This window comes from Malus domestica, chromosome 03 (genome assembly GCF_042453785.1).
Source record: "Malus domestica chromosome 03, GDT2T_hap1".
Taxonomy (NCBI): domain Eukaryota; kingdom Viridiplantae; phylum Streptophyta; class Magnoliopsida; order Rosales; family Rosaceae; genus Malus; species Malus domestica.
This window is the reverse complement of record NC_091663.1, coordinates 14,069,347-14,093,086: the sequence shown is the minus strand read 5'-3', so window position 1 is coordinate 14,093,086 and position 23,740 is coordinate 14,069,347. Positions and strand designations below refer to the sequence as shown.

The window sequence follows — 23,740 nt, the reverse complement described above, 5'->3', positions numbered from 1 at the left end:
AACATGATTACTTTCTCAAAAATCGAAGAGAGGGTAAAGGAACAGTACCACTGCTGGATAATTGGAAAGTCCCTGTGTGTCAACCTCTGTGCTTCGTGGCAAGGTAGACTAGCAAACACGTCCAACCTTTACTCACATTCGAGAAAACACTCCCAACAAGATTGCTTGCTCCAAAATCGAAGAGGCACTGCCCTCCGAATCTCGAGAGCCAGACTCCCAACATGATTACTTTCTCAAAAATCGAAGAAAGGGTAAAGGAACAGTACCACTGCTGGATAATTGGAAAGTCCCTGTGTGTCAACCTTTGTGCTTCGTGGCAAGGTAGACTAGCAAACATGCCCAACCTTTACTCACATTCGAGAAAACACTCCCAACAAGAATGCTTGCTCCAAAATCGAAGAGGCACCGCCCTCCGAATCTCGAGAGCCAGACTCCCAACATGATTACTTTCTCAAAAATCGAAGAGAGGGTAAAGGAACAGTACCACTGCTGGATAATTGGAAAGTCCCTGTGTGTCAACCTCTGTGCTTCGTGGCAAGGTAGACTAGCAAACACGTCCAACCTTTACTCACATTCGAGAAAACACTCCCAACAAGATTGCTTGCTCCAAAATCGAAGAGGCACCGCCCTCCGAATCTCGAGAGCCAGACTCCCAACATGATTACTTTCTCAAAAATCGAAGAGACACCGCTCTCCGAATCTCGAGAGCCAGACCCCCAGCAGGATTGCTTTCTCAAAAATCGAAGAGGCATCGTTCTCCGAATCTCGAGAGCCAGATCCCCGACAGGATTGCTTGTTCGAAAATCGAAGAGGCACCACTTTCCCAACTTCAAGAGCTGGATCTCCTTGGATAAAGCTTGTCTGTAATCTTCACACGCAACATCAGCTTTCCAGATACCACAGACCACTTTTTCAAAGTGCTCTGACAGGGTTAAAACATGTGAAGCTGGCAGCTCCCACTACCGTGCTATAACCAAGCAGGGTAAAGGAATAGCATTATTACTTGATGTTAGGGAGACTCCTATATATGTCGACCTCCATCCCTAACGGACAGGCAGACCTGCAAAAATGCTCAACCCTTTCTCTTATCTGAGAGGGCACTCCCAACGAAGCCTTTCGAAATATTCAGCTTTCTTTCCCCCCGATAATACCTCTGTAAACAAGCTATACTAGAGCAAGAATATCTCATATCATCAGGGTTAAAAGCAAGGGTATCCCATATCATGCTTTTTCCCTGTCTTTTCCTTTGGCCTTGTTCTTACCTGCAAGACAAGGAGAAAGAGAGCAATCAGTCAGCACTTGGAATCAAGCTTCCAGCCAGGAACTGACTGCCTGGAACCCCTTACCTGATTACTTACCTGGCATTGCTCTCGAGTACTCATCTTCAACATCTTATGCTTCCAGGGAAGATACCGCATCTGCCTGAGGAACAAATAGGGCAAGTGAGAAGGATACAAGGAAGCATGTGGAGACAAGCGTAACAGCACACGTGCCGATACATCCACTACTCTGTCAAAAGCAAAAGTATCCCATATCAGTAGGGTCAAACGTACTCTAGATTTGATGGACTTGTTTTGACCCTCAAATTCTTCAGTCGGCCTTATACTTTGGAGGAAACCAGAAAACCCTCCAGCCTAGTTCAAGAATAATCCTGTGGAAAGTTACTTCTTCAAAAGCAAAAGTATCCATATCATCTCTCCTCATTTTTCTTCTCTTTATCCTTCATGCTGCTTGCAAGATAGGGAGAATGTGAACAATCAGCCGGAGCTCTGATTGCTTACCTTGTCTGTCACCTCTTTCAGCAGATCCCCTAGCTCGGTGACTTGGGGGACTCCTACTACATGGTTTGTATCGCGCTTGACCAAGCATGAAACTACAAGTAAGCTTCAAGTGAAATTGATACATTACCTTGTGCATCTCCACCAGTTACAGATACCACCCCTGGATGGAGGAAGAGTACTTCCAGAGAAGATGCCACATCTACCTATGAGACAGATAAGGCAAGTCAAGACGATACCACACTCCGGTACGTAGAAGTTTCGTGGCTACGAGATCATTCTCCCACAATATTTCCTAATGTCATTTGTACTAAATCATTCACTTGTACTCACTAAAGGAGAGCTTGAACCTATGTACTTGTGTAAACCCTTCACAATTAATGAGAACTCCTCTATTCCGTGGACGTAGCCAATCTGGGTGAACCACGTACATCTTGTATTTGCTTTTGTGTAAACCCTTCACAATTAATGAGAACTCCTCTATTCCGTGGACGTAGCCAATCTGGGTGAACCACGTACATCTTGTGTTTGCTTTCCTATCTCTATCCATTTATATACTTATCCACACTAATGACCGGAGCAATCTAGCGAAGATCACAAAAAGTGACCGTTTTCGCTACCTAGGATCTATCTTGCAAGAGAACGGAGAATTAGATGGAGATCTCAACCATAGAATACAAGCTGGATGGATGAAGTGTAAGAGTGCATCCGGCTTGTTGTGTGACCGTCGTAGGCCACTGAAGTTCAAGGGAAAATTTTATAGGACGGCAATAAGGCCAGCGATGTTGTATGGCACATAATGTTGGGCAGTGAAGCATCAACGTACACAAAATGGGTGTAGCGGAGATGAGGATGCTTCGTGGGATGTAGGGGCACACGAGAAAGGATAAGATTGGGAATGAGGTTATCCGAGGTAAAGTAGGAGTAGCCAAAATTGAAGGAAATATGAGAGAAAATCGGTTCCGGTGGTTTGGACATGTGCAAAGAAGGCCTACTGACGCTCCGGTTCGAAAATGTGACTACGGGACAGAGGTTCAGGGTCGAAGGGGTAGAGGAAGACCTAGGAAAACTTTGGAAGAGACCCTAAGAAAAGACTTGAGTACTTGGATCTAACGGAGGACATGACACAAAACCGAGCGCAATGGCGTTCTAGGATTCATATAGCCGACCCCACTTAGTGGGAAAAGGCTTTGTTGTTGTTGTTGTTGTTGTTGTTGTTGTTGTGCTCAATGGAAAGCACACAAACAGAAATTAAAGAATAACGAACTCAAGCTAAAACATACAAAATAAAGAAAATGATGGAGAGGCCCAGGCCTATCCTTGTCCTCATGTATGCCACTAGAATAAAAGCACCACCGCGCGATACCAAAACTAATATTGTTAAATAGGCTCCCTCGAATCCCTCTTGATTAAATGTTTATAAAGCTGTGCCTATCTTTTGTATTCGTTGCTGCTAACTCAAGAGCGACTCGAGCAAGCTCTTCGTAATCATATGCCGACCATGATCGAGGATTTTGCATTCTTGAAAAGAATGTCATTAGTCAAAGTGTTAGAAGACTATTGAATAATTTTGGATTGTCAAAGGAAAGGTCATAAAACAATGTGGGCTATAAGACAGACATGGGTGCAAAGAAGAAAAAATTGGATGCGCATTAATTGTTGTCTTCCAAATTCTTAAAAAAATTTCAAGTTCAAATCTCCCCACCCATTGAATAAAGAAACACAAGTTGCATGAATCGAATGGTGAATGAAATAAGTTAGAACTTGTATTTGGACTGATACGGGGATGTCAAGTTTAAATGAAAATACATGTACCATAATTTCAACTTCGCTAAAGCCAATGCATAGTAAAGTGAATGCATGATAAGAAATCCAAACTAAAGAGGAACACAACAATGCCAATAAACGATTGATATTCGTTATTCATATCAAATTTTTTTCATTTCTTCAAATTTCTATCCTTTTTATTTATAGTAATCACAGATTCATTTCTTTGGTAGGCGTGTATTTTCAAATTTCAATACACTATTCTCATATCTTTTTCTAGATATTGAATAACTGGGAAGTAACAAGGAATGCAACATCCCTATATAACATGACCCAAAAGTTGGTCGTCGATACTGGCATAGGAAGCGGAACTTCAACAGAGGCCAATGCTCTTTGGCAACGAACAAGGTCATCTTGGGCCTGTGTGAGGATTTCGGTGACCGATTTGTCACCGTCATTGACCCCTCGCACTGCGAAAACAAACGCTCCTAACGCAAAATCATAGGAATCTACACATTGCTTTATAGCTGTCGTGCCATTAGCATTCTTGTCGGTGGCGTTTAAAGCTTTTTGAAACGTAGCTTTGGTTTGTGCTGCATTTGCTGCTGCTAATTTAAGAACGGCTATGTCAAGATCTTTGAGATTAGTTGCCGATCTAATTGTAATATCTTTCCAGAGAGATTTTACGCACTGCCTATAGTTGTAGCCGAATTGTTCTTGGGTTTGCTTGCAAACACTCCTAACTAATTGAGACGCTCTTGCATTTGCAAATGGTGCTGGAGATGACGTGAGACATAAGAGCATGGAAGCAATGAACACTGCATAACTGATTGAGGTGGCCATCGCTCAAGATGTATGCTTTTAAATTGAAGCTAACTTGATTACAAATTATTTGCTTGGGGTTAAGAAATGAATGCATGGAGCATGATATATATAAGCAACCCAGGGAGAGTATAGGTCCAAATTTAGGAGCCCCTCTTCTGTACCTTTTGTTTTTGTTTTTTTGTTACGTAACAAACCATTGGAAGGAAATTACTTGCTTTAACCCATTCTTCCAGTTATTTTTGTTTGAACTAAAACACAACAAAAGCTGGACTTCATGGTTTCTAGAATTCCAATCCTAACGATACAATTGGACATTGTGGTTTTTGGTACATATATCTTGTAATTTAACCTCTCTAGATCTCAACGCAGTTTAACCGTTACTCTCATCGTCGCCCGCAATTTTGACTTTAAATTTGGCCGTCACAGGATGCTCGTAGTTTGTCTTCATATTTAGTTATTTAATGAAGCAGTGACAGAGCCAAAAATCGAAGTTAGGAGGATCCTCCAGGCCATGTGACAAAAATTATATTAAAAATAATACGATCAATGAGAGAAGATTTGAGGGTTAACTTTTGTGTAGGAACGGAAATTTGAATCAATTGAGAGCAACGGAGTCATGAAAATAATAATTTAACATTGACACAATAATACCATAAGCACGGAACTTGTTCAAAAGTTGTGCTAAAAAGAAACGATTACTACATCAAAGTTGAACAAGCATTATAGACCGTGGCTCAAAAATGCAAATGTGATTCTTTTTTTTCAATATAAACTTTTTAAACAACACTATGCATACAAACTGGTGATTTAACTACATCGCGCTCAATGGAAAGCACACAAACAGAAATTAAAGAATAACAAACTCAAGCTAAAACATACAAAATAAAGAAAATGATGGAGAGGCCCAGGCCTATCCTTGTCCTCATGTATGCCACTAGTAGAAAAACATGTTTGCGCGACGGAATCTTGCGCGACGTCGTAAAATTCGTCGCTCAAAGTTGTTTTGAGCGACGCACAACACAAAACGTCACGCAAAGTCCTTTTGCGCGACGGCACTTTGCGCGACGCATTAGTAAAGACGTCGCGCAAAATAACTTTGCGCGACGCACACTGACGTACAATGCGTATCCCATCGATTTCAATGGTATATATATTTACTAAGTAGATTTTAATTTATTTATTTTGTACTTATAATATTTAAGAAATTGAATGATATATATGTAAAAAAATTATTGTGGGTTTTTGTTAGAAAAATATATTATAGTGGGGTTTATGTAAAAAAAATTGAATTTTAAATGACGAAAGTCACATTTTCAGTAATTTTAATAATAATTAAAAAAAAATGTGCGTGACGCATTAATGTGATCGTCGCGCAAAACCACTTTGCACGACGTCAAATTGTATACGTACGTCGCGCAAGTTGTGATAATTTTGGCGCTGCGGTAGTGAAAAATAGGCGCTTTTTTTTTCAATTTTCCAAGTTTGGACAAAATCTTGAACCTTCCCTCTTCCTTTGATTTCACCTGTAGTATCTTTATTTGATTTCAAGGCTTTATTCGACATCACCTGTAGGTCAAATTTTCAGAAATTTATTCAATTTCAAGGCTTCAAGGAACTTCAATTTCAAGGCTTCGACGCCAACGAAGCCAACATCGGCCGTACAATCTTGAACCCCAAATATCCCTCTCTTTCCCGTAGACCCCAAATATCCCTCTCTCTTTCCCGTGAACCCCAAATATCCCACCGCTCCTCCATCGAGTCACGTCGCTCCTCCGTCCACTTCAACGGCGCTCATCCGGCCACACACATAGAGACGCAGGAAGACGCGAATCCGACACCAATCGAGTCCCAAAATCAAGGTAAGGGTTTCTGATTTTCACTGGGTTTTGGTTCTTTAGGGTTTAGGGTCAAATTTTATGTTGATTAACTTGATTTCTGAGTATTTTGCCAAATGTGTGAGGGTTTGAGGACTGTGGGTTTCGGATTAAGGTGGGTGTAGTGCATGACTTGCATGCCTTTAAGTGGGTGGGTGCACGAATTTGATGGTAAGTTTCTGCACATGTTGTTATGAATCCAAGTAAACAATAAACTTGTCACTTCTTTAGATTTATCGAGGATGAAGAAAATCAATTTCAGGTGGACTATTTTCAAGAGGGAGCTGGTCCTGTGAACCAGTTTTTTTCAACTGGTCATTTCTCTATTTACTTGACTAGGATTAATGAAATGCACTCACATTTAAACGCCGTTTCGCATCAATTGGCTTATGGTTATATCTAAACCAATGCGTCTTTAGTTTCTGAACATTTTTCAGTATAATGTTATCGATAAAATGAAGATTGCTTGTGATTCCCCCTTAGACTGTCAACGAAGCTGCAGGTTGTCTATTAATTATCAGTCTTCTCAAATTTGGTTATCACTGGATTAACACTGGAGAAAATCTCCAATGATTTTATGTGCTTGATTTGCTTTAATCTACTGTTTCAAAGCATGTACTTTAGTGAAATTTAGAAATTTTCGATTTGTTCAAATGTGTGTAATGTATCTACACACTAAATCTCCTTTGCTCTGTAGCTCCTCGTGTGGCTGGATTTCGTCGCGCAAAGTTGTTTTGAGCGACGCACAACACAAAACGTCACGCAAAATCCTTTTGCACGACGGCACTTTGCGCGACGTCAGTGTGCGGCGCGCAAAGTTATTTTCCGCGACGTATTAGTAAAGACGTCGCGCAAAGTGTCGTCGCGTAAAGTTCTTTTGAACGACGTTGTCGTACGTCGCGCAAGATCCTGGCCCCAAACAAAGAATGCTTTACCGCTTTTTTGTCAATTTTGCGTGACGTACGTGCATGTACGTCGCGCAAAAGTGACTTCGCGCTACGCATATTCAAGTACGTCGCGCAAAGTCATTTTAGATTATTGTCTACTGTGGTTATTAGATTATTACTAGTGCCGAGCATGATTAGTTTCTTTTGGAGGGTGCTATCAGGGTTTTGTCATATCAGATTGGGAGGGTATTGACAGGATTACATCTCCTCCCAAAGCTAACTATTCATATTCAGTTCAAGCTGGGGTTGGTGCTGGAATCGACATGGTTAGTCTAATTAAAAGTGTAACTTACCGAATGTATTTTTTTGGTGAATTTTAGTCTGTGGCTTTGCAGAATGTGTAAGAAAGGTGGATTTATTGTATAAAGGCAAGACCTGTAAGCGGCCATGCTATACTGCTTCGGCCTGCAAATTACTATTTCGTTTCACCTCGTGGGAATTCTTAAATCTTATGTTCAAAATAATAAGTGGTGAAACACTACTTGTAATCGTGACGTTATTTCAATATACTTTTGGGATCCCGAGTCTCTACATTTACCATCCGTGCATTTTTACGGGTCACTAACATAAGTGAATCCCAAAAAGATTCAATTGAAGAACAAGACACTCATTCTCTTCTTGTCTATTTGTATCTATTCATCAAGATTACCTATTTCCGTAACTACTAGTCTATATCTTTCTTAAGAAAAAGGGCAAATGGAATATTAGTTAATGGAGTGGAATTCTCAATTAGACAATTATGAATCACGAGTTGAAGCTTTTCAAACACGCAAACGTGAATTCTATTCTCAATTGTCTCGTTACTTGATCTCTGTATATTTGTTTTTTGTGATTTTTTACGTACGCGATCTCGAAGCAATTTCGTATAATGCGTTTCCCATCAAATTCAAGCAAAGTATTTTGCACGACGCACGTATACGTCGCGCAAAATACTTTGCACGACACATACGTGAGTCGCGCAAAGTACTTTGCACGACGCACGTATACGTCGCGCAAAGTATTTTGCACGACGCATACGTGAGTCGCGCAAAGTACTTTGCGCGACGCATGTTATTGTTCGTCGCGCAAACCCTACCGTCACTGCCTTAGCGCGACGGTCAGCGCGCGACGAACCCTTCGTCGCGCAAACCCTTAGGCAACGACCTTTGGCTTTGCGCGACGCATTTATGTACGTCGCGCAAAGTGTTTTTTCTACTAGTGATGGCACTAGAATAAAAGCAGCACCGCGCGATACCAAAACTAATATTGTTAAATAGGCTCCCTCGAATCCCTCTTGATTAAATGTTTATGAAGCTGTGCCTATCTTTTGTATTCGTTGCTGCTAACTCAAGAGCAACTCGAGCAGGCTCTTCGTAATCATATGCCGACCATGATCGAGGATTTTGCATTCTTGAAAAGAATGTCATTAGTCAAAGTGTTAGAAGACTATTGAATAATTTTGGATTGTCTAAGGAAAGGTCATAAAACAATGTGGGCTATAAGACAGACATGGGTGCAAAGAAGAAAAAATTGGATGCGCATTAATTGTTGTCTTCCAAATTCTTAAAAAAAATTCAAGTTCAAATCTCCCCACCCATTGAATAAAGAAACACAAGTTGCATGAATCGAATGGTGAATGAAATAAGTTAGAACCTGTATTTGGACTGATACGGGGATGTCAAGTTTGAATGAAAATACATGTACCATCATTTCAACTTTGTTAAAGCCAATGCATAGTAAAGTGAATGCATGATAAGAAATCCAAACTAAAGAGGAACACAACAATGCCAATAAACGATTGATATTCGTTATTCATATCAATTTTTTTTTCATTTCTTCAAATTTCTATCCTTTTTATTTATAGTAATCATAGATACATTTCTTTGGTACACGTGTATTTTCAAATTTCAATACACTATTCTCATATCTTTTTCTAGATATTGAATAACTGGGAAGTAACAAGGAATGCAACATCCCTATATAACATGACCCAAAAGTTGGTCGTCGATACTGGCATAGGAAGCGGAACTTCAACAGAGGCCAATGCTCTTTGGCAACGAACAAGGTCATCTTGGGCCTGTGTGAGGATTTCGGTGACCGATTTGTCACCGTCATTGACCCCTCGCACTGCGAAAACAAACGCTCCTAACGCAAAATCATAGGAATCTACACACTGCTTTATAGCTGTCGTGCCATTAGCATTCTTGTCGGTGGTGTTTAAAGCTTTTTCAAACGTAGCTTTGGTTTGTGCTGCATTTGCTGCTGCTAATTTAAGAACGGCTATGTCAAGATCTTTGAGATTAGTTGCCGATCTAATTGGAATATCTTTCCAAAGAGATTTTACGCACTGCCTATAGCTGTAGCCGAATTGTTCTTGGGTTTGCTTGCAAACACTCCTAACTAATTGAGACGCTCTTGCATTTGCAAATGGTGCTGGAGATGACGAGAGACATAAGAGCATGGAAGCAATGAACACTGCATAACTGATTGAGGTGGCCATCGCTCAAGATGTATGCTTTTAAATTGAAGCTAACTTGATTACAAATTATTTGCTTGGGGTTAAGAAATGAATGCATGGAGCATGATATATATAAGCAACCCACGAAGAGTATAGGTCCAAATTTAGGTGCCCAGTCTTCTGTACCTTTTGTTTTTGTTTTTCTGTTACGTAATAAACCATTGGAAGGAAATTACTTGCTTTAACCCATTCTTCTAGTGATTTTTGTTTGAACTAAAACACAACAAAAGCTGGACTTCATGGTTTCTAGAATTCCAATCCTAACGATACAATTGGACATTGTGGTTTTTGGTACATATATCTTGTAATTTAACCTCTCTAGATCTCAACGCAGTTTAACCGTTACTCTCATCGTCGCCCGCAATTTTGACTTTAAATTTGGCCGTCATAGGATGCTCATAGTTTGTCTTCATATTTAGTTATTTAATGAAGCAGTGGCGGAGCCAAAAATCGAAGTTAGGAGGATCCTCCAGGCCATGTGACAAAAATTATATTAAAAATAATACGATCAATTGGAGAAGATTTGAGGGTTAACTTTTGTGTAGGAAAGAAAATTTAAATCAATAGAGAGCAACGGAGTCACGAAAATAATAATTTAACACTGACACAATAATACCATAAGCACCGAACTTGTTCAAAAGTTGTGCTTAAAAGAAACGATTACTACATCGAAGTTGAACAAGCATTATAGACCGTGGCTCAAAAATGCAAATGTGATTCTTTTTTTCAATATAAACTTTTTAAACAACACTATGCATGCAAACTGGTGATTTAACTACATCGTGCTCAATGGAAATCACACAAACAGAAATTAAAGAATAACAAACTCAAGCTAAAACATACAAAATAAAGAAAATGATGGAGAGGCCCAGGCCTATCCTTGTCCTCATTTATGGCACTAGAATAAAAGCACCACCGCGCGGTACCAAAACTGATATTGTTAAATCGGCTCCCTCGAATCCCTCTTGATTAAATGTTTATAAAACTGTGCCTATCTTTTGTATTCGTTGCTGCTAACTCAAGAGCGACTCGAGCAAGCTCTACTTAATCATTTGCGGACCATGATCGAGGATTTTGCATTCTTGAAAAGAATGTCATTAGTCAAAGGAGGCAGTCTTAGAAGACTATTGAATTATTTTGGATTCTCTAAGGAAAGGTCATAAAATAATGTGGGCTATAACACAGACATGGGTGCAAAGAAGAAAAAATTGGATGCACATTAGTTGTTGTCTTCCAAATGCTTAAAAAAGTTTCAAGTTCAAATGTCCCCACCCATTGAATAAAGAAACACAAGTTGCATGAATCGAATGGTGAATGAAATAAGTTAGAGCCTGTATTTGGACTGCTACGGGGATGTCAAGTTTGAATGAAAATACATATACCATAGTTTCATCTTCGTTAAAGCCAATGCATGGTTAAGTGAATGCATGATAAGAAATCCAAACTAAAGAGGAACACAACAATGACAATAAACGATCGATATTCGTTATTCATATCAAATTTTTTTTCATTTCTTCATTCTGTCCTTTTTATTTATAGTAATCACAGATACATTTCTTTGGTACGCGTGTATTTTCAAATTTCAATACATTATTCTCATATCTTTTTTTAGATATTGAATAACTGGGAAGTAACAAGGAATGCAACATCTCTATATAACAAGACCCAAAAGTTCGTCGTTGATACTGGCATAGGAAGCGGAGCTTCAACAGAGGCCAATGCTCTTTGGCAATGAACAAGGTCATCTTGGGCCTGTGTGAGGATTTCGGTGACCGATTTGTCACCATCATTGACCCCTCGCACTGTGAAAATGAACGCTCCTAACGCAAAATCAAACGAATCTACACACTGCTTTATGGCTGTCGTGCCATTAGCATTCTTGTCGGTGGCGTTTAAAGCTTTTTCAAACGTAGCTTTGGTTTGTGCTGCATTTGTTGCTGCTAATTTAAGAACGGCTATGTCAAGATCTTTGAGATTAGTTGCCGATCTAATTGGAATATCTTTCCAAAGAGATTTTACGCACTGCCTATAGTTGTAGCCGAATTGTTCTTGGGTTTGCTTGCAAACACTCCTAACTAATTGAGATGCTCTTGCATTTGCAAATGGTGCTGGAGACGACGAGAGACATAAGAGCATGGAAGCAATGAACACTGCATAACTGATTGAGGTGGCCATCGCTCAAGATGTATGCTTTTAAATTGAAGCTAACGTGATTACAAATTATTTGCTTGGGGTTAAGAAATGAATGCATGGAGTATGATATATATAAGCAACCCAAGAAGGGTATAGGTCTAAATTTAGGAGCCCAGTCTTCTGTACCTTTTGTTTTTGTTTTTCTGTTACGTAATAAACCATCGGATGGAAATTACTTGCTTTAACCCATTCTTCTAGTGATTTTTGTTTGAACTAAAACACAACAAAATATGGACTTCATGATTTCTAGAATTCCAATCCTAACGATACAATTGGACATTGTGGTTTTTAACCTCCCTAGATCTCAATGCAGTTTGACCGTTACTCTCATCGTCGCACGCAATTTTGACTTTAAATTTGGCCATCACATGATGCTCGTTGTATGTCTTCATATTTAGCTGTTGAATGAAGCAGTGGTGGAGCCAAAAATCGAAGTTAGGTGGATCCTCCAGGCCATGTGACAAAAATTAGATTAAAAATAATACGATCAATGAGAGAAGATTTGAGGGTTAATGATGAGTAGATTTTAAATTATATATTTAACCCTTTTCTTAGTATATTTTGGAAGAATTTTGATACTATGAATTATATTTCCAATATAAGACTTTCGACTTTCTCTGGAGCAAAACATGGTCAAATGGAGGAATTTTGGAGTAATTCCAGTTGGAGGACGTTCGTGAGTCAGTTAGCTTGATCGTATCAAAATATTAGATTTTTCCACCCAGCGGTTATTTTCTGGCAATAAAATAAAGAAGGATTGCGTGGTGCTGGAATAGTGACGTTCTGGGTTTGAATTGCGTTTTTGGAGCCGAAGATGACCTCAGATGGGTTCGTGGCCTTCTATAGATGTGTTCAGAACGTCCTAGTCTTTAAAACAAGCTATTGTGGGCTGGATTTGGAGGATATCTGAGGCTAAACCGTGGCTGGACAAGTGCTTGGCAGATTCTCTTAGTTTTATTCGGATTTTATTTTGTAAGATATTTTATTATTATTTAGTTTCCTAGTTGGAGTAAGAGACCTATGTTTTAGGATTTGTGCGATGGCTTAGCAAATATATTGCTTTGCCGTTCTTAGTTTTTCCTACGCTTACTTTTAATTAACTTTGGAGACAAAGAACTTGCTAGGGTTTTCAAAGGCTTTCAGATTTTCCAATTCAAGGTGTTTTCATTCTTCTTCATTCTAATAAAAGGTGTTTTCATTCTAATAATATTTTCTATGTTTTCAATTATGAATATGTGTAACTAATTTCCGCTTTGCTAGGGCGAAGCTTTGAGCCTTAGCATGAATATGTGATTTTTATTTAATTGCTATCAACTTTACACGGGACACACAAAAGAAGTACTTTGATCCTATTAGACGGGGGAGGGTGAAGAAGCTAGGACAGAAGGATAGAGTTCAAGAGAGCAAAATGCGTTTAGGAACGTGGAATATAGGAACCTTAACGGGAAAATCTATGGAAGTAGTGGAAGTTATGGTGAGGAGAAGGATAAATATTATGTGCCTACAAGAAACTAAGTGGGTTGGTAGTAAGGCAAAGGATCTAGAAAACTCAGGGTTTAAACTTTGGTATTCGGGCACAAATAGAACGAGAAACGGTGTTGGCATCATCGTGGACAAGACCTTGACACAAGATGTTGTAGATGTCAAGAGGGTAGGAGATAGAATCATGGCAATCAAGATTGTAATAGGACAAGAACTTATCAATGTGATTAGTGCGTACGCACCTCAAGTAGGGTTGGATACGAGTTCGAAGGAGAAATTTTGGGAAGACCTTGGAGACTTGGTGCAAGGAATTGCTCAGACGGAGAAGTTATTTATAGGAGGAGATCTAAATGGACACGTGGGCAGGGAGACAGGCAACTATGGAGGTTTTCATGGTGGCCATGGTTTTGGGGAGAGAAACGAGGATGGGGAAGCTATATTGGATTTTGCAATGGCATATGATCTCTTCTTAGCCAACACCTTCTTTAAGAAGAGAGAAGAACATGTGATCACCTACAAGAGTGGGTCGTCAAAAACACAAATAGATTTTCTTCTAATGAGGAAAGGGGATCGTATAACTTGTAAGGATTGCAAAGTTATACCAGGAGAGAGCGTGGCTAATCAACATCGCTTGTTGGTGATGGATGTACATATCAAAAGAGGGAGACAAAAGAACAAGACTTGGAAGTGCCCAAGGACTAGATGGTGGAATCTAAAAGAAGAAAAACAAGCCATTTTCAAAGAGAAGGTAATCACCCAATGTGTGTGGGATAGAGAGGGGGAAGCTAGCCAAATGTGGGATTCCATGGCTAGTTGTATCCGAAAAGTAGCAAAAGAGGTATTAGGAGAGTCCAAGGGCTTTGCCCCACACCAAAAGGAATCTTGGTGGTGGAATGAGGAGGTACAAACAAAGGTGAAGGCTAAGAAGGAATGTTGTAAAGCCTTATACAAGGAGAGGACCGATGAAAATGGTGAAAGGTATAGAAAAGCGAAGCAAGAGGCGAAGAAAGCGGTCAGAGAAGCTAAGTTAGCGGCTTACGACGATATGTATAAACGACTAGATACCAAAGAAGGAGAGTTGGATATCTATAAACTAGCTAGAGCAAGGGAAAAGAAGACAAGGGACCTAAACCAAGTGAGGTGCATCAAGGATGAGGATGGAAAGGTTCTTGCTACAGAGAACGCGGTTAAAGACAGATGGAGAGGTTATTTTCATAATCTTTTCAATGAAGGACATGAAAGGAGTGCTTCTTTAGGGGAGTTGAGTAACTCAGAAGAGTGTAGAAACTACTCTTTTTATCGTCGAATCCGGAAGGAAGAAGTGGTTGTAGCTTTGAAGAAGATGAAGCATAGAAAAGCAATAGGCCCAGACGATATACCAATCGAAGTGTGGAAAGTTTTGGGAGAGACAGGTATAACATGGCTCACTGACCTTTTCAATAGGATTTTGAAAACGAAGAAGATGCCAAATGAGTGGCGAACGAGCACTTTGGTGCCTATCTACAAGAATAAGGGCGACGTACAAAATTGCATGAACTATGGAGGTATTAAGTTAATGAGTCATACAATGAAGCTCTGGGAGAGAGTCATTGAGCATAGATTGAGGCAAGAGACACGGGTTTCGGACAACCAATTCGGGTTCATGCCAGGGCGCTCAACCATGGAGGCAATCTATCTCTTACGAAGATTGATGGAAAGATATAGAGATGGGAAAAAGGATTTACACATGGTCTTTATAGATTTGGAAAAAGCGTATGATAGGGTCCCAAGAGACATTCTTTGGAGGATCTTAGAGAAGAAAGGAGTACGAGTAGCATATATCCAAGCTATAAAGGATATGTATGAAGGAGCAAAGACTGCCGTAAGAACTCATGAAGGACAAACCGAAAGCTTTCCCCTAACTGTAGGATTACATCAAGGCTCATCCTTAAGTCCTTACCTTTTTGCGTTGGTAATGGATGAGTAACAGGACATATTCAAGATGATATTCCTTGGTGTATGCTTTTCGCAGACGATATAGTGTTGATAGATGAAACTCAGGAAGGGGTAAATGCAAAGCTTAACCTTTGGAGAGAAGTGTTGGAATCTAAAGGTCTTCGCCTAAGCCGATCAAAGACAGAATATATGGAGTGCAAGTTCAGTGCAGATGGAGGCCAAAACGAGTTAGGGGTGAGGATCGGAGATCAAGAAATACCAAAGAGCGACCGTTTTCGTTACCTAGGATCTATCTTGCAAAAGAACGGAGAATTAGATGGAGATCTCAACCATAGAATACAAGCTGGATGGATGAAGTGGAAGAGTGCATCTGGCGTGTTGTGTGACCGCCGTATGCCACTGAAGCTCAAGGGAAAATTTTATAGGACGGCAATAAGGCCGGCGATGCTGTATGGCACAGAATGTTGGGCGGTGAAGCATCAACACGTACACAAAATGGGTGTAGCGGAGATGAGGATGCTTCGTTGGATGTGTGGGCACACGAGAAAGGATAAGATTAGGAATGAGGATATCCGGGGTAAAGTAGGAGTAGCCGAAATTGAAGGAAAGATGAGAGAAAATCGGTTACGGTGGTTTGGACATGTGCAAAGAAGGCCTACTGACGCTCCGATTAGAAGATGCGACTATGGGACAGAGGTTCAGGGCCGAAGGGGTAGAGGAAGACCTAGGAAAACTTTGGAAGAGACTCTAAGAAAAGACTTAGAGTACTTGGATCTAACGAAGGACATGACACAGGACCGAGCACAATGGCGTTCTAAGATTCATATAGCCGATCCCACTCAGTGACTTGGATTTTCCAAGTCTCCAACCGAGAAGTTTTCCTCACTCGAAAAATTAAGGGAACACTACCCCAACCTACATGCTCCACTCAGAAAGCTTCAACATACAAGCTTTAACAAAAGAAAATTCAAAGAATTTAGCGAAGAAGGCTTTGGTGTATTTAACACAATACGTTGAAATAAAGGAAAACTTATTTATTGATATCCCCGATAAGCTACAAATATGTACATATACATGAGTCAAAATAAACAAACAAGATGGAGCCTTCACAAAGGTTGCTTAGGAGAAGTCTCAGCAGTCGGTAGAGCCCCAGAAAGAGAAGGCATCGGAGGAGGATCATTCGGAGCCTCAGTACTGGACAAAACCCTAGAAGGAGGAGGCATCAGAGGTTGATCATTTGGAGCTTCATTACGCGGTACAGCCCCAGAAGACGAAGGCAATAAATGCCTTTGGAACAAACCCACAAATCTCTGATGATCAAGTAAAACCTGACCATCAGTTTCCTTCATCTGGTCAAGCTTCCTCTTCATGTTTGTAGCATAGTCATGTGCGAGCCGGTGCAACTGTTTATTCTCATGCTTGAGCCCTCTAATCTCCTGTTTGAGACTCATCACTTCGGCCGCCAATGATTTAACTTGGCGGGTTCGAGCAAATAGGCGTTGGGCCATATTAGACACAGAACCTGCACACTGAACACTGAGAGCCAGTGAATCCTTAACAGCTAACTCATCAGACCGTTTGGAAAGTAGTCTGTTATCTTTGGGAGTGAGAAGGTTCCTGGCCACCACCGCAGCGGTCATATCATTCTTCATCACGGAATCCCCAAAGGTAAGAGGACCAGTAGGGGAGACGAAGGATGGGCGCCATATGTTGTTTGGAGAAGGCGGGGCTGCCTCTTCAACAAGGTTCAAGTCAAAACGACGGTCGGAGGGGCCAGACATTTTCAAAGGTATTGAAGAGAGAAGAGGTCGGACAAATCAAGATCTTAGAAGTGCAAGAATGGAGCTTCTACTGGTGGAGATTCAAGTGTGCTTTGGAACTTAATGCCAGCCCCTATAAAAAGCTGCACTCGACGGAGCTTCAGACATCGAAGAGGCGTCTGCTCAGAAATCAAAGAGGCGTTTGCTTTCTCAAAAGCTGGGCTGCTTAGAGACCACGAGGGTTGATCTCATAAATCGAAGAGGTGTTTGCTTTCTCAAAAGTTGGGCTGCTCAAAGACCACGAAAGCCGATCTCAGAAATCGAAGAGGCGCTCGCTTCCTCAAAAGCTGGGCTCCTCAGAGACCACGAGGGCCGATCTCAGAAATCGAAGAGGCACCTACTTTTCCAGCCTTGTCAGCATCTGTCACACGCACACTCAGCTTTGCGGAAATTATGGGTATTCTGTCGAAGACTTCTGGAGAAGTAGAAAACACATGAATCTTACTGTCCAATCACCCACTTCCCACACGCAGCAATAGCTCATGGGTACCACAGATAACTTTGCCAAAGTTCTCTGCCAAAGTTGAGCACGTGAAGCTTGCAGCTCCCACTACATCGCTCTGACCAAGAAGGGTAAAAGAATAGCAAAGAAACAGCACTAACAAAGTTTAGACCCATAAATTTTGAAGGTCTAGCTACCATATTATTACCCACAAGGGTAAAGGAACAGTACCACTGTTGGATAATTGGAAAGTCCCTGTGTGTCAACCTCTGTGCCTCGTGGCAAGGTAGACTAGCAAACATGCCCAACCTTTACTCACATTCGAGAAAACACTCCCAACAAGATTGCTTGCTCCAAAATCGAAGAGGCACCGCCCTCCGAATCTCGAGAGCCAGACTCCCAACATGATTACTTTCTCAAAAATCGAAGAGACACTGCTCCCCGAATCTCGAGAGCCAGACCCCCAGCATGATTGCTTTCTCAAAAATCGAAGAGGCATCGTTCTCCGAATCAATCGAAGAGGCGCTCGCTTTCTCAAAAGCTGGGCTGCTCAGAGACCACGAGGGCCGATCTCAGAAATCAAAGAGGCACCTTCTTTTCTAGCCTTGTCAGCACCTGTCACACGCACATTCAGCTTTGCGGAAATTATGGGCATTCTGTCGAAGACTTCTGGTGAAGTAGAAAGCACATGAATCTTACTGTTCAATCACCCACTTCCCACACGCAACAATAGCTCATGGGTACCACAGATAACTTTGTCAAAGTCTCTGCCAAAGTTGAGCACGTGAAGCTTGCAGCTCCCACTACATCGCTCTGACCAAGAAAGGTAAAAGAATAGCAAAGAAACAGCACTAACAAAGTTTAGACACATAAATTTTGAAGGTCTAGCTACCATATTATTACCCACAAGGGTAAAGGAACAGTACCACTGCTGGATAATTGGAAAGTCCCTGTGTGTCAACCTCCGTGCTTCGTGGCAAGGTAGACTAGCAAACATGCCCAACCTTTACTCACATCCGAGAAATCACTCCCAACAAGATTGCTTACTCCAAAATCGAAGAGGCACCGCCTTCCGAATCTCGAGAGCCAGACTCCCAACATGATTACTTTCTCAAAAATCGAAGAGACACTGCTCCCCGAATCTCGAGAGCCAGACCCCCACCATGATTGCTTTCTCAAAAATCGAAGAAGCATCGTTCTCCGAATCTCGAGAGCCAGATACCACATACCACTTTTTCAAAGTGCTCTGACAGAGTTAAAACATGTGAAGCTGGCAGCTCCCACTACCGTGCTATGACCAAGCAGGGTAAAGGAATAGCATTACTACTTGTTGTTAGGGAGACTCCTATATATGTCGACCTCCATCCCCAACGGACAGGCAGACCTGCAAAAATGCTCAACCCTTCCTCATATCTGAGAGGGCACTCCCAACGAAGCCTTTCGAAATATTCAGCTTTCTTTCCCCCCGATAATACCTCTGCAAACAAGCTATACTAGAGCAAGAATATCTCATATCATCAGGTTTAAAAGCAAGAGTATCCCATATCATGCTTTTTCCCTGTCTTTTCCTTTGGCCTTGTTTTTACCTGCAAGACAAGGAGAAAGAGAGCAATCAGTCAGCACTTGAAATCAAGCTCCCAGCCAGGAACTGACAGCCTGGAACCCCTTACCTGATTACTTACCTGGCATTGCTCTCGAGTACTCATCTTCAACATCTTATGTTGCCAGGGAAGATACCGCATCTGCTTGAGGAACAGATAGGGCAAGTGCGAAGGATACAAGGAAGCATGTGGAGACAAGCGTAACAGCACACGTGCCGATCCATCCATTACTCTGTCAAAAGCAAAAGTATCCCATATCAGCAGGGTCGAACGTACTCTAGATTTGATAGACTTGTTTTGACCCTCAAATTCTTCAGTCGGCCTTATACTCTGGAGGAAACCAGAAAACCCTCCAGCTCAGTTCAAGAATAAGCCTGTGGAAAGTTATTCTTCAAAAGCAAAAGTATCCCATATCATCTCTTCTCATTTTTCTTCTCTTTATCCTTCATGCTGCTGCAAGATGGGGAGAAGGTGAACAATCAGCCGGAGCTCTGATTGCTTACCTTGTCTGTCACCTTTTTCAGCAAATCCCCTAGCTCGGCGACTTGGGGGACTCCTACTACATGGTTTGTATCGCGCTTGACCAAGCCTGAAACTACAAGTAAGCTTCAAGTGAAATTGATACATTACCTTGTGCATCTCCACCAGTTAAAGATACCACCCCTGGATGGAGGAAGAGTACTTCCAGAGAAGCTGCCACATCTACCTATGAGACAGATAAGGCAAGTCAAGATGATACCACACTCCGATACTTAGAAGTTTCGTGATTACGAGATCATTCTCCCACAATATTTCCTAATGTCATTTGTACTCTAATGTCATTTGTACTAAATCATTCACTTGTACTCACTAAAGGAGAGCTTGAACCTATGTACTTGTGTAAACCCTTCACAATTAATGAGAACTCTTCTATTCCGTGGACGTAGCCAATCTGGGTGAACCACGTACATCTTGTGTTTGCTTTCCTATCTCTATCCATTTATATACTTATCCACACTAATGACCGGAGCAATTTAGCGAAGATCACAAAAAGCGACCGTTTTCGCTACCTAGGATCTATCTTACAAGAGAACGGAGAATTAGATGGAGATCTCAACCATAGAATACGAGCTGGATGGATGAAGTGTAAGAGTGCATCCAGCATGTTGTGTGACCGTCGTAGGCCACTGAAGCTCAAGGGAAAATTTTATAAGACGGCAATAAGGCCAGCGATGTTGTATGGCACAGAATGTTGGGCGGTGAAACATCAACACGTACACAAAATGGGTGTAGCAGAGATGAGGATGCTTCGTGGGATGTGTGGGCACACGAGAAAGGATAAGATTGAGAATGAGGATATCCGAGGTAAAGTAGGAGTAGCCGAAATTGAAGGAAAGATGAGAGAAAATCGGTTCCGGTGATTTGGACATGTGCAAAGAAGGCCGACTGACGCTCTGGTTCGAAGATGTGACTACGGGACAGAGGTTCAGGGCCGAAGGGGTAGAGGAAGACCTAGGAAAACTTTGGAAGAGACTCTAAGAAAAGGCTTAGAGTACTTGGATCTAACGGAGGACATGACACAAAACCGAGCGCAATGGCGTTCTAGGATTCATATAGCCGACCCCACTTAGTGGGAAAAGGCTTTGTTGTTGTTGTTGTTGTTGTTGTTGCTTATGATTGATTGCATGCATACTTTGAATTATTGATCACCGTGATTAAAATGATCTAATTGTCTTAATGCTTGATCACCATTAGGATCTTTAGAAAAGTAATTTGATGCAATTTTGGTTGGAAGATTCCCTGAAATTGACGCTGGCTTCTTGTGATTAATAATTGTAATTTCACTTAGGATGAACACCACGTCTTAAGGGTTGGATGGTTTTTCAAAGGGTTTTCATAAAGCATAATGAGTCTTTCATGTTCAGATTTGATCCAAACGTCCATATGAGTTGCATGTTAGATATACATTCTATGTTGGAGGTTCCAAGTACAATATAAATTAGGAAAACTAACCTTCAAAGTGCATGTGTAGATCATAAGTAATTGGTAAGAATACATAGGATTGCTAGGTGATGGTGGAACCCTAGTGCTTTTATAAATTGATATTTAAAACTCTTTTCTTTTGTCATATTAGTTTTTAATTAGAATTTGTTTTTAATATTACCCAATTTCATAATCTCTTTTCTCAATTTTTAATTCTAAGTATTTGATTAGAAATTGTTTCTACATAAATTATCCAAATAGTCATTGAGGAGAACGACCTTGCATCAGCATCTATACTACAACATCCTTGTATTCTTGCAAGTATTTCAAGTGATTTTGACTTGCATAGACGTTAAAAATCTTATCGGTTAACTTTTGTGAAATTTGAATCAACTGAGAGCAATGAAGTCACGAAAATAATAATTTAACACTGAGACAATAATACCATAAGCACCGAACTTGCTCAAAAGTTGTGCTAAAAAGAAACGATTACTACATCGAAGTTGAACAAGCATTAAAGATCATGGATCAAAAATGCAAATGTGATTCTGTTTTTCAATATAAACTTTTTAAACAACACTATGCACGCCAACTGGTGATTTAACTACATCGTGCTCAATGGAAAGCACACAAACAGAAATTAAAGAATAACAAACCCAAGCTAAAACATACAAAATAAAGAAAATGATGGAGAGGCCCAGGCCTATCCTTGTCCTCATGTATGCCACTAGAATAAAACCACCACCGTGCGGTACAAAAACTGATATTGTTAAATAGGCTCCCTCGAATCCCTCTTGATTAAATGTTTATAAAGCTGTGCCTATCTTTTGTATTCGTTGCTGCTAACTCAAGAGCGACTCGAGCAAGCTCTACGTAATCATATGCCGACCATGATCGAGGATTTTGCATTCTTGAAAAGAATGTCATTAGTCAAAGGAGGCAGTCTTAGAAGGAAAGGTCATAAAACAATGTGGGCTATAAGACAGACATGGGTGCAAAGAAGAAAAAATTGGATGCGCATTAATTGTTGTCTTCCAAATTCTTAAAAAAATTTCAAGTTCAAATCTCCCCACCCATTGAATAAAGAAACACAAGTTGCATGAATCGAATGGTGAATGAAATAAGTTAGAACCTGTATTTGGACTGATACGGGGATGTCAAGTTTGAATGAAAATACATGTACCATCATTTCAACTTTGTTAAAGCCAATGCATAGTAAAGTGAATGCATGATAAGAAATCCAAACTAAAGAGGAACACAACAATGCCAATAAACGATTGATATTCGTTATTCATATCAAATTTTTTTCATTTCTTCAAATTTCTATCCTTTTTATTTATAGTAATCACAGATACATTTCTTTGGTACGCGTGTATTTTCAAATTTCAATACACTACTCTCATATCTTTTTCTAGATATTGAATAACTGGGAAGTAACAAGGAATGCAACATCCCTATATAACAAGACCCAAAAGTTCGTCGTTGATACTGGCATAGGAAGCGGAACTTCAACAGTGGCCAATGCTCTTTGGCAACGAACAAGGTCATCTTGGGCCTGTGTGAGGATTTCGGTGACCGATTTGTCAACGTCATTGACCCCTCGCACTGCGAAAACGAACGTTCCTAACTTAAAATCATACGAATCTACACACTGCTTTATAGCTGTCGTGCCATTAGCATTCTTGTCGGTGGCGTTTAAAGCTTTTTCAAACGTAGCTTTGGTTTGTGCCGCATTTGCTGCTGCTAATTTAGGAACGGCTATGTCAAGATCTTTGAGATTAGTTGCCGATCTAATTGGAATATCTTTCCAAAGAGATTTTACGCACTGCCTATAGTTGTAGCCGAATTGTTCTTGGGTTTGCTTGCAAACACTCCTAACTAATTGAGACACTCTTGCATTTGCAAATGGCGCTGGAGACGACGAGAGACATAAGAGCATGGAAGCAATGAATGCATAACTGATTGAGGTGGCCATCGCTCAAGATGTATGTTTTTAAATTGAAGCTACCGTGATTACAAATTATTTGCTTGGGGCTAAGAAATGAATGCATGGAGTATGATATATATATGCAACCCAAGAAGGGTATAGGTCTAAATTTAGGAGCCCAGTCTTCTGTACCTTTTGTTTTTGTTTTTCTGTTACGTAATAAACCATTGGATGGAAACTAATTGCTTTAACCCATTCTTCGAGTGATTTTTGTTTGAACTAAAACATAACAAAAGCTGGACTTCATGGTTTCTAGAATTCCAATCCTAACGATAAAATTGGACATTGTGGTTTTTGGTACCTATATCTTGTCATTTAACGTCTCTAGATCTCAACGCAGTTTGACCGTTACTCGCATCGTCGTCCGCAATTTTGACTTTAAATTTGGCCGTCACAGGATGCTCGTAGTTTGTCTTCATATTTAGCTATTTAATGAAGCAACGGCGAAGCTAAAAATTGAAGCTAGGAGGAACCTCCAGGCCATGTGATAGAAGATTTGAGGGTTAACATTTGTATAGGTGTGGAAATTTGAATTAAAGGAGAGCAACGAATTGGCGAAAATATTATTTGACAGGCTTGGTGGAAATTTTGCTTCATCTTTTTCGTCAAACTCGTCATGTATATTTTAGA

The 23,740-nt window shown here is 40.6% G+C and overlaps 4 protein-coding genes across 4 annotated transcripts; all 4 read right to left on the bottom strand.

Annotated features, from left to right (window-relative positions):
• Nucleotides 1-3,732: 3,732 nt before the first annotated feature.
• Nucleotides 3,733-4,388, bottom strand: LOC139194205 (uncharacterized). The gene has a single exon (XM_070818587.1). It carries the CDS (start codon nt 4,386-4,388, stop codon nt 3,822-3,824), a length of 567 nt encoding a protein of 188 aa, XP_070674688.1. The 3' UTR covers nt 3,733-3,821.
• Nucleotides 4,389-9,014: 4,626 nt separating this feature from the next.
• LOC139194204 (uncharacterized) lies at nt 9,015-9,708 on the bottom strand. Its single transcript, XM_070818586.1, has one exon. The coding sequence runs from the start codon at nt 9,668-9,670 to the stop codon at nt 9,104-9,106; it is 567 nt and encodes a 188-aa protein (XP_070674687.1). The 5' UTR covers nt 9,671-9,708; the 3' UTR covers nt 9,015-9,103.
• A 1,513-nt stretch (nt 9,709-11,221) lies between these two features.
• On the bottom strand, nt 11,222-11,903 carry LOC139194203 (uncharacterized). Its single transcript, XM_070818585.1, has one exon. The coding sequence runs from the start codon at nt 11,861-11,863 to the stop codon at nt 11,297-11,299; it is 567 nt and encodes a 188-aa protein (XP_070674686.1). The 5' UTR covers nt 11,864-11,903; the 3' UTR covers nt 11,222-11,296.
• Nucleotides 11,904-22,408: 10,505 nt separating this feature from the next.
• Nucleotides 22,409-23,138, bottom strand: LOC139194202 (uncharacterized). Its single transcript, XM_070818583.1, has one exon. The coding sequence runs from the start codon at nt 23,096-23,098 to the stop codon at nt 22,535-22,537; it is 564 nt and encodes a 187-aa protein (XP_070674684.1). The 5' UTR covers nt 23,099-23,138; the 3' UTR covers nt 22,409-22,534.
• Between the last annotated feature and the right edge of the window lie 602 nt (nt 23,139-23,740).

What these genes read in the sequence shown, in the direction of transcription:
- LOC139194204 (XM_070818586.1), bottom strand. Translation starts at nt 9,670, where the DNA reads ATGGCCACCTCAATCAGTTATGCAGTGTTCATTGCTTCCATGCTCTTA.
- LOC139194202 (XM_070818583.1), bottom strand. Translation starts at nt 23,098, where the DNA reads ATGGCCACCTCAATCAGTTATGCATTCATTGCTTCCATGCTCTTATGT.
- LOC139194205 (XM_070818587.1), bottom strand. Translation starts at nt 4,388, where the DNA reads ATGGCCACCTCAATCAGTTATGCAGTGTTCATTGCTTCCATGCTCTTA.
- LOC139194203 (XM_070818585.1), bottom strand. Translation starts at nt 11,863, where the DNA reads ATGGCCACCTCAATCAGTTATGCAGTGTTCATTGCTTCCATGCTCTTA.